The sequence below is a fragment of the Cynara cardunculus genome, assembly GCF_001531365.2.
Source record: "Cynara cardunculus var. scolymus isolate 2C chromosome LG 13, CcrdV1, whole genome shotgun sequence".
NCBI classification, from domain to species: domain Eukaryota; kingdom Viridiplantae; phylum Streptophyta; class Magnoliopsida; order Asterales; family Asteraceae; genus Cynara; species Cynara cardunculus.
The window spans coordinates 3,457,878-3,468,946 of NC_037540.1; the positions used below are offsets into that span (position 1 = coordinate 3,457,878).

General features: G+C 36.7%; 1 protein-coding gene and 1 pseudogene across 1 annotated transcript; both read left to right on the plus strand.

The window, feature by feature from the left end:
* Nucleotides 1-2,137: 2,137 nt before the first annotated feature.
* LOC112524313 (TMV resistance protein N-like) lies at nt 2,138-4,451 on the plus strand. The gene is made up of 4 exons (XM_025134086.1): nt 2,138-2,663; nt 2,927-4,022; nt 4,120-4,335; nt 4,443-4,451. Exons 1-4 carry the CDS (start codon nt 2,140-2,142, stop codon nt 4,449-4,451), a joined length of 1,845 nt encoding a protein of 614 aa, XP_024989854.1. The 5' UTR covers nt 2,138-2,139.
* Nucleotides 4,452-7,305: 2,854 nt separating this feature from the next.
* LOC112524429 overlaps nt 7,306-11,069 on the plus strand; it is a 12,607-nt pseudogene continuing 8,843 nt past the window's right edge.

Here is an 11,069-nt window from a genome sequence, read left to right on the forward strand (position 1 = left end):
TAACTGTGGTAAGAGTTGTCGTCATCACTTACCGGGTAAGATTCTCGATTCTTGTCTTCGCCCTTACCAGATAAGATTATTTGTTCTTGCTATATTTATCCGGTAAAGAAATGTGACTTGATAAGCACTTACTCGAGTAAGCATTTGGTAAACGGCCCCTAAGTAAAAGTAAGTGCAGTGCACTTTTACTTCTTCAAGGGGTTGATTATTTTGGTTGTTTTCTTGTCACTTTACCACCGTAACAGTTACAAGATGGGTAAGTATGTTTCTTCTAAATACTTTAAGACTCTATTTACCCCTATTTTCCTGTATAACCAAGGAGCTGTTTACTAATTGCTTATTTACCGGGTCAATTTACCTTATTGAATGAACATGAAAAGGATCGAGAATCTTACCCAGTAAGAGCGATAACAAGGACCGAGAGTCTTACGCGGTAAGTGAGAGTGATACTCTTACCCGGTAAGCGTTTACCAATTATTGCGTACGGTGCCGTTTTAATGGACTACATTTTTACTTAGTAAGTTAAATGAAAGTGTTTACTCTCACTGATAAGCTCTTACCGGGTAAGCATTTGGTAAACGGTTCCTAAATCAGTCATAGTTGCTTTAGAAAATGTGAACTTTTTTTTTTTTTTTTGAACGGTTTTCCCAGGCAAATTTGGAGGCTAAACAATGCCCCACTTAAATGTCTCCAACTTCCACTCCCAGGGTTTGAACTTGGGACCATGACTATGTCATGCCCAAGCCCTTACACTAGGCTGGAAGGTTGTTGACCAGAAAATGTGAACTTGATGACATAGTACTTCTTACAGTTGATTTTTGTCTATTTAGAGTTATGAAAATAAATCTTATGTGTTTTGTGTAAGATTTCGTATGTATAATTTACAGATCTTTTAGGTCCCATAGAACTAAATTAATAAAAAATTAATTAATACGATAAATGTTAATTCATACATCTAACACAAAGAAGTCAACCAAGTGTCATGCACCCACCTACAAGCCCAAGCCCATCAGTTTTGTTGGACTGCAATTTCATGGAAATTTTCTCTTACATCAAACCAAATAAACCAAGTGATTTTTCTTAAAGAAGTTCATATAATAGTAACCCCATTAATTACATTACAGGTTCTCAAAAAAACAAACCATCACCTTATTGTTATTGCATAGAGACCACAGCCATACCCCACCGGAGATGGTGACCGCAGACAAACGTCCAAGATGGTGACCACAAACAAACATCGGAGATGATAACCGGAGATGGTGCCTAAAATGGTTGTTGTCTTCACCTGAACTGTGTAAAAATATGTATTATGTATTATATATAATATAAGATAACAGTTTTTAAGTTAATTGGCAGTGATTAAAGAAAATACATTTTACAATTGTTTAATGTAATAAAATCCAACTCATTAGCCATATTAGCAAACAAATTTTGAGTAGTATGTTGTGTCACTCGTCATGTCAGTATGGTAATCTGTTAATAGTTAAACCAGTTATCTAAGTATTTAAATATTTGAAACTTCCAACCTCAAATACCATAATGAAGATTTTAAAAATACGTTACCTTTTTGATGCAAAATTCCTTTTAAAAGTTGTTTTTAAATTAGATTTTTTTTAAATGACATGTAAGTTCATGTAACAAGTAATCCTATATGATGGGAGTGCCCAATAATATAATGGGTAAATATGGGTTTGAATGGGAGGGGTTGCTGGAGTGGCCACCAAACAGCCGCCGTCAACAGAAATGGATGGGGAAGAGGGAGAAAAGAGGGATATGTGGCATCGGATTGGTGTTTGGGAGAAAGCTCTTTTTATTTTAAAAGAAGATTGAAAATTACTAAAATACCCTTATGAGTTAACCTACTTAACAGAAAAATGTTAACAGAGTTAAAGCAAGGGAATCAAAGTTGTTATAATAAGCAAACCACAGGGATCAAATCCATAAATATTTCATTTTAGGACACAAATTTGTTATATTGTGCTAATCATATCGACTTCAGTTCATTCATCTACTCAAATCACATCAATCTTTCTCCTTCATCCTTCAATGGAAATATTTTCATCGATCTGTACGATCCTTGACGGTACTGTCACCGTTTTGTTTCGTTGTGTTTTACGGTGCTTACGTTTAGTTTTCTGTATGGGGCCGCCTCCGAAACAAATCAACCCTTCAATGGCATCTTCCTCATCGTCTTTTCACTCCACTCCTCCCTCTTCTTCTTCTCAATCGCGGAAACATGATGTTTTTCTAAGTTTTAGAGGAACAGACGTTCGCAACAACTTTGTGGATCATCTCTATTCGGTTCTTGTACAACAAGGAATCTACACCTACAAGGATGACCAAGCACTTCCCCGAGGCGAAACCATCGGACCATCGCTTTTGAAGGCTATTGAAGAATCACAGATTGCTATCATCGTTTTCTCTGAAAACTACGCGGATTCTTCTTGGTGCTTGCAAGAACTTGCACATATCATGAAATGCAAAGATGAGATAGGCCTAATTGTTATGCCCATTTTCTATCACATCGATCCCTCTGAACTCCGAAAGCAAAAGGGGAAATATGGAGCAGCACTTGCCAAACATGAGTCAAAGGACAAAAACGTTGAATCTTGGAGAAAAGCACTTGTGGATGTGGGGAACCTATCTGGAGATGTCGCCAATGGGTAATCTTATTCTTTGTTTCCATTAAAAATTATGCTTCAAGTGTTTGTACAATAGCGACAACACAATTATACTTGTACCATATAAGCTTTTAGAGGATAAAGCCGAAAACTTGTTGTGTTTTTAGAGAACAACTACAAACTATGCATGCATTTTTACTTGTACTATATAAACATCCATTAAAAATCTATATTTGTGGGAAAACAGATTACCTCTTTTCTCAATGAGAGCATCTGGTAATTATCCTTGTATATCCAATGTCCAGGCCCGAGACAATATTCATCAAACAAATTGTTGACACCATTTCAAATAAACTGTCTTCGGCAATTTCAAGCGACAATCAAGACTTGATTGGAATAAAGGCTCGCCTGCAAAATCTGAAATCTAAGATGGAAATGGAATCAGATGGTGTACTGATGGTAGGCATATGGGGGCTTGGCGGTGGTGGCAAGACTACTCTTGCATCTGCTCTWTATGATGAAATCTCTAGCAAGTTTGATGGTTCCTGCTTTCTAAAAGATGTTCGGGAAGAATCAAGAAAGCATGGTTTGGAAGAACTGCAAGGAAAAATTMTCTCAATTMTTTTGAAACAAAAAAGAGATGAAGTAGTTGGAGATGTAGGAAGCTTGATAAAGAGTAGGTTCCGCCGTAAAAAGGTCCTGATGGTTCTTGATGATGTGGATCATGCTAACCAGCTAAAGGAGTTGGCTGGATCAGAGGCTTGGTTTGGTAAAGGAAGCCGAATAATAGTCACAACGAGAGATAATCATTTGTTAAATGCTCGCAAAGTAAACGTGATATACAATATCAGCTTGTTAAATGATGATGAGGCTATTAAGCTCTTTTACAAGCATGCACCTCGTGATCATAGACCCATAGAAGACTATGAKATGCTTTCAAAAGATGTAGTCTCTTATGCTGGTGGGCTCCCGTTGGCACTTAAAGTTCTAGGTTCTTTTCTATGTGACAAAGACATAAGTGAGTGGACGAGTGCTTTGGCCAGACTAAAAGAGATCCCAGAGAGTGATATTGTAGAAAAGCTAAAAATTAGCTACGATGGACTTAAACCTGTGGAGAAAGAGTTGTTCCTAGATATTGCATGTTTCTTTAGGGGAAAAGAGAAAGATGAGGCAATGGTGATATTTGATGCTTGTGGTTTTCACCCTATCATAGGGGTAAAGGTGTTGACACAAAAGTCTCTCATAACTGTGTCAGAAGAAGGAACGCTCGATATGCATGATCTGATACAAGAAATGGGACATTACATCGTTAGAAGAGAAAATCCTAAAAATCCAGAATTACACAGCAGGGTTTGGCAGTTGGAAGATGTTGTAAAAATATGTGGTATGGATGCAATGAAGGTAATGTTGGAGGTAGTTTGTTTGTATATATGTTATATTGGTATAAAAGATATGTGGTCTAACTAAACACTATGATCATTTTGTTTCTTTATCATAGGAAAATGACAGGATTAAAGCATTAAAAGCTTGGTTTTGGTCGGACAAAGAGGTTCCTCCCAGTTTTCCCGAGGTTGTTGGTAACATGAAGAGACTTCGGTGGATTTCTTTGCTTGGCTATTCATCAACTTCATTGCCAAGAGAATTTCAACCAATGGAGCTTTGTTGTCTACGATTGGAACGGAGCTTGGTAGTGCAACTTTGGGAGGGTTATAAGGTAATTCTTATTGTTTCTCTAATTAAGGGAGTATAATTAGTCATAAATCTAACTAATTTACAGAGTAATTAATCTTAAGTAGTAATATTGATATGATTGAATATCAGTGTCGTTAGGCGACCCCATGCATGTGAATCTGACTCTAACTAATTACATGCTCCTTAGCATGTAGAAGAGAAATACGATTAAGTAATCAACCATGGGAAAAGTTCAATTTTGATCAAATTTGTAATGAAGAATTAAAGCACATAATCGTTAATGTATGTGTGATTTTAAGCATTATTTTCTTTATATTAAAAAACGATTTTACTGTGATTTTTTATATTAAACTGATCGTATATGTTATAAATATGAGTTTCTTCCAAATGTCTCACAATAAGCGGAAGAGAACAAGGTTGTTGACCCTAATGCGATCCATGGCTCGTTTTAATTTGTTTTTGGAAAATATAATTAATTTGTGTTAGTTATCATACACTCTATGATATTAAAGAATACATTGATATAATTGACTTGTGTGCTATTGTATACAACAGCATCTACCAAATTTGAAAGTGCTCGACCTCTCTCATTCCCCAAAGCTAGTCAGGACACCGGATTTTGATGGACTTCCATGTCTTGAAAGAATGATATTAAGGCATTGTTGGAGTTTAAAAGAGATACATCCGTCAATTGGATATCATGAAAGGCTTGTTTTCTTGGCAATGGACTATTGTACAAGCCTTGAACTGTTTCCACCCATCTTCCGAATGAAAAAGTTGGAGACTCTTATACTCTCTCATTGCCGTAATCTTTGTACGTTCCCAGAGATCCAAACCAGCATGGACAACTTGGTAAAGCTTAGTTTCAGAAGAAGTGGGATAGAAGTTGTACCCTCATCAATTGGACAATACTGTAACAACCTTGTTTCTCTTGATTTGAGGTGGTGTAGATATCTGCATAGTATTGAAAGCAACTTCCATCTCTTAAAACATCTGCAATTTCTTTCTCTCAAGGGTTGTGATCAACTTAAGAACATACCAACAGAAGGCCTCTTCGATGTAGAATGTTGTTTAAATGTGTTTTCTTTATCTTGTAGCAATCTTCAGCGAGGAGCAGTGAATGAATTTCTTGGCTTTCCACGTTTTTTAAGAAGGTTGAGTCTTGGAGGGTGCAATTTGGTAGATGAAGACATCTCCACTGTTTTTTGTGAGGAGTTATCCAACCTACGAGTATTAGACGTAAGCAGGAATGAGTTTTCACGATTGCCTTCCAGCCTCTCGCAACTTCCTCATCTCAAATTCATCGACGTGTCTTTTTGCTATAACCTTGTGGAATTACCGGATCTCCCCTCAGGCATATCTATTCTCATTGCAGAAGGGTGCAGGTCTCTTAAAATTGGAGATTTTCCAACAAACCATCTTAAATGGTTGTGGAAAGTCATACTTCCACCAAGCAATTATAATGGTGAGAGGGTATTGCAATCCATGCTTCAGGTATATATCTTKTTGAATTTCAATATATATATGCATAGACCCAAACAAAATTATGATGCTAATAATATTCATCATGACAGGGAAATGCTATCGAAGACTACTTTATTAGTATCCTATTTGAAGAATGTTATGTTCCAATAAGAGGCTTTGCACGGGAAGCATTTACGTTACAACTTCCATGGAATTGGTACAATAAATTTAGTGGATTCTTAGTATATGTTGATAGATGGAATTGGTACAAGGAAGAAGTCATTGTTATCAAGGATGTATTGGGCATGGAAAATGGAGATGGTGTTTTAGAGGTGTCTAATAAACAGCCCCTTACTTAAAATCCAAAAGTCAATAAGAACTCATAAAAAATAAAACAACCAGTTTTCAGTTAATAAATTTTTCATAAAAAATTAGATTAATTCGGAATTATTTATTATATCCATACATAAATATTAGAAAACAAAACATTTTTTAACATAAAAAGAAGTTAAAATGTAACCAATTAGCAAAGGTTCGATGAGTTATAACTTATTTTTCCGTTACTATCCCGCCTTCATATTCCACTCCTCTCCGGCGATTCTACCAGCCCAGACCTGTCCGGCAGATTCCACTTCACTCTACCCTCCGACGATTGCACTCTAGCCCCCTCCCGCAACCCTTGTTCAGGTTATCAACCGGAACCGACTGACGATAACTGGATATCCAATTGTAATTGGATAGGATCGAATTAAAATTTCAACATTCAATTTGGATCGGTCGGTTCTCGGATGGCAGTCTAGAACCGACCAAAACCAAACCGAGCCGATCAACATCCAATTAATCATCTGATGACCATCCAGTTATTCATTCAACCATTATCCAACTATCATCCAATTAAGTTATTTTCAAATTGCTTAAATCGGAATTTGTTTTATGTAAGACTTTGAACTTTTAACTTCCCTTGTGTTGGTTTTAATACATATTAAAAGTGCTTAATTAATTTGTATTATTGTTAGAGAATTGGAATAAATTAACACATTGAATGGATTCAATCCCATCAGATCATTCATTGGATATCTTATGGAAATCCAATAAAAGTACTCAATGGATGAAACCGAACTGATCCAATCATCTATTGGATTGGATTGAAGCAGTTATCAAATGTTAATCGGAATCGGATCGGTTGACAAAATCAAACATCCAATGGATGATTGGATCAATTTTCCCTTCACATCCAATGGATGTCAACCGATGAACAAGCCTACCCCAAGGATCAAATCCATAATTGTTTCATTTTAGGAACCTAAGTTGTTATTTTGTGAAAAATTTAGGGACTAAGAATGTAATTTAGTCTTTTTGTTTATTGGGTACTCACAAGCACCAACCAAGAAACTTCCTCCATGGCTGTGTTGATTAAAGTCAAAAGTCAATGTTGATGGCTGGAATTTCCTCTTGAATGTGATGCCCGTGATTGGCCTCTCACATCTGATCCATCCATCTTCTTCAACCTTCTTGTAGTACTCAATTCATTCTACACAAATCAACCTTTCAATGGCATCTTCATCATCTTCTTCTTTGCAATCGTGGAATCATGATGTTTTCCTCAGTTTTAGAGGAACAGATACTCGCAACAATTTTGTGGATCATCTTTATTCGGCTCTTGTACAACAAGGAATCTACCCATACAAGGATGACCAAACACTTCCCCGGGGAGAAATCATCGGTCCATCCCTTTTGAAGGCTATTGAAGAATCACAGATTGCTGTCATCGTATTCTCTGAAAACTATGCCGATTCTTCTTGGTGCTTGCAAGAACTTGCACATATTATGAAATGCAAGGATGAGAGAGGTCAAATAGTTATGCCCATATTTTATCACATGGATCCCTCTGAACTCAGAAAACAAAAGGCGAAATATGGAGAGGCACTTGCAAAACATGAGTCGGAGAACAAAAATTGAATATTGGAGAAAAGCACTTGTGGATGCAGGGAACCTATCTGGAGACGTCGCCAATGGGTAATTTTATTTGTTTTCTTTAAAAATTTATGCTTCAAGTGTTTGTACTCTACAACCTAATTCTACTTGTAAGCTTTCAAAGGATAAACCCAAAGCCTTTTTATGTTTTTAGGGTGCGTTTGGTGCGCAGATAGGACTGGACTGGACAGGACGGGACAGGACAGGACAGCTGTTCAGCGTTTGGTAAGACAGGACAAGACAGGACAGAACTGGTTAAAATGACCAATTTACCCCGTGAGCTGTTTAGTGTTTTTTCACTACGAAATCAAGTAAACTCTCATAATCAATTCAACAATTATAATCAATGTAAACCAATTCATCAACAACAACATTCAGCAATCATAATCAATGTAAACCCTAAATCGATTGCTGTAATCCTCTTAGCATAAACAAGCTGGTAAAAATGTAGTTGATGTAATCCTCTTAGCATAAACAAGCTGGTAAAAATGTAGTTGCTGTAATCCTCTTAGCATAAACCCTAATTAACGAGCTTTTGCGTCTAAATCGATTCAAACATAGCGATGGAGAAAGAGAAGGTTAGGGCAATCATGTACCTGATGAAGGAGAAGGTAATGCAATGGAGGCAGACTGTGTGTATGGACTAGAACTCCCTTGTCCCACTCTTGTTCTAGTTAGTTCTAGTTAGTACCACATAAAGCCATAACAAACATGGGACAAGTGTGTTCTGTCCTGTCCTGTCCTGTCCCACCCTGTTCTGTCTACCAAACGCACCCTTAGAGAACAACTATAAACTATGAGTAGAATTGTACCTGTACAGTTGTACTATATAAAAATTTATTAAGAAATCTATATTTTCGGAGGAATCATCTGTTTGAAACACATAACTGGAAGTACTAAAGTGATGAACAAGGAAAATGCATTAGGTTGTCCTACAAATGTTCTATTCGATTTGTTAAATCTAAATAAGGGAACAAATTACCTGTTTTCTCAATTAGAGCATCTGTTAATTTTCCTTTTATATCCAATATCCAGGCCCGAGACTGTATTCATCAAACAAATTGTTGACACGATTTCAAATAGATTGTGTGCGCCAATTTCAAGTGACGATGAAGACTTGATTGGAATAAAGGCTCGCCTGCAAGATCTGAAATCTAAGATGGAAATGGAATCAGATGATGTACTGATGGTAGGCATATGGGGGCTTGGAGGTGGTCAGTGGTGGCAAGACTACTCTTGCATCTGCTCTTTATGATGAAATCTCTAGCAACTTTGAGGGTTCCTGCTTTCTAAAAGATGTTCGGGAAGAATCAAGAAAGCATGGTTTGGAAGAATTGCAACGAAAAATTCTCTCAATTGTTTTGAAACAAAAAAGAGAGGAAGTAGTTGGAGATGTAGGAAGTTTGATAAAGAGTAGGTTCCGCCGTAAAAAGGTCTTGATGGTTCTTGATGATGTGGATCATGCTGACCAGCTAAAGGAGTTAGCTGGATCAGCTGCTTGGTTTGGTAAAGGAAGCCGAATAATAGTCACAACGAGAGATAACCATTTGTTAAATGCTCGCAAAGTAAACGTGATATACAATATCAGCTTGTTAAATAATGACGAGGCTATTAAGCTCTTTTACAAGCATGCACCTCGGGATCATAGACCCGTAGAAGATTATGAGATGCTTTCAAAAGATGTAGTCTCTTATGCTGGTGGGCTCCCATTAGCACTTAAAGTTCTAGGTTCTTTTCTATGTGACACAGACATGAGTGAGTGGACGAGTGCGTTGGCCAGACTAAAAGAGATCCCAGAGAGTGATATTGTAGAAAAGCTAAAAATCAGCTACGATGGACTTAAACCCATGGAGAAAGAGTTGTTCCTAGATATTGCATGTTTTTTTAGGGGAGGAAAGAAAGATGAGGCAATGGTGATACTTGATGCTTGTGGTTTTCACCCTATCATAGGGGTAAAGGTGTTGACACAAAAGTCTCTCATAACTGTGTCAGAAAAAGGGAAGTTTGATATGCATGATCTGATACAAGAAATGGGACATTACATCGTTAGAGGAGAAAATCCTAAAAATCCTGAATTACACAGCAGGGTTTGGCATTTCAAAGATGTTGTAAAAATATGTGGTATGGATGCAATGAAGGTAATGCTGGAGGTAGCTTTGTTTGCATATATGTTATATTGATACATAAAGATATGTGGTCTAACTAAACACTGTAATCATTATGTTCCTTTATCATAGGAAAATGACAGGATTAAGGCATTACATGCTACGTTTAGGGGGCAAAGGATTCCTCCTAGTTTTTTCGTGGTTGTTGGTAACATGAAGAAACTTCGGTGGATTTCTTGGTATCCCTTTTCATCAACTTCATTGCCAAGAGAATTTCAACCAATGGAGCTTTGTTGTCTACAATCGTTAGGGAGCCATGTAGAGCAACTTTGGGAGGGTTATAAGGTAATTCTTATTGTTTCTCTAATTAAGGGATGATAATTAGTCATAAATCTAACTAATTTACAGAGTAATTAATTATAAGTAGTAATATTGATATGATCGAATATTGGTGTCATTAGGCGACCCTATGCATGTGAAGCTGTCCCTAACTAATTAGTTGTTCCCTAGCATTTAGATGAGAAATACAATTAAGTAATCAACCAAGGGAAAAGTTCAATTTTGATCAAATTTGTTATGACGAATTAAAGCACCTGATCAGTAATGTATGTGTGATTTTAAGCATTAATTCCTTTTTTATATTAAAAAACGATTTTACTGTGATTTTTATATTAAGCTGATTGTATATGTTATAAATATGAGTTTCTTCCAAATGTCTTGCAAAAAGCGGAAGAGAACAAGGGTGTTGACCCTAATCCGATCCATGGCTCGTTTTAATTTGGTTTTGGAAAATATAATTAATTTGTGTTAGCTATCATATATACACTCTATGATATTAAAAAATACATTGACATAATTGACTTGTGTGCTATTGTATACAACAGCATCTACCAAATTTGAAAGTGCTCGACCTCTCTTTTTCCACAAAGCTAGTCAGGACACCGGATTTTGATGGACTTCCATGTCTTGAAAGAATGATATCAAGGCATTGTAGCAGTTTAAAAGAGATACATCCATCAATTGGATATCATGAAAGGCTTATTTTCTTGGCCATGGACCATTGTACAAGCCTTGAACTGTTTCCACCCATCTTTCGAATGAAAAAGTTGGAGACTCTTATACTCTCTCATTGCCCTAAGCTTTGTAAGATCCCAGAGATCCAAACCAGCATGGACAACTTGGTAGAGTTTAGTTTGAGAGAAACTGGGATAGA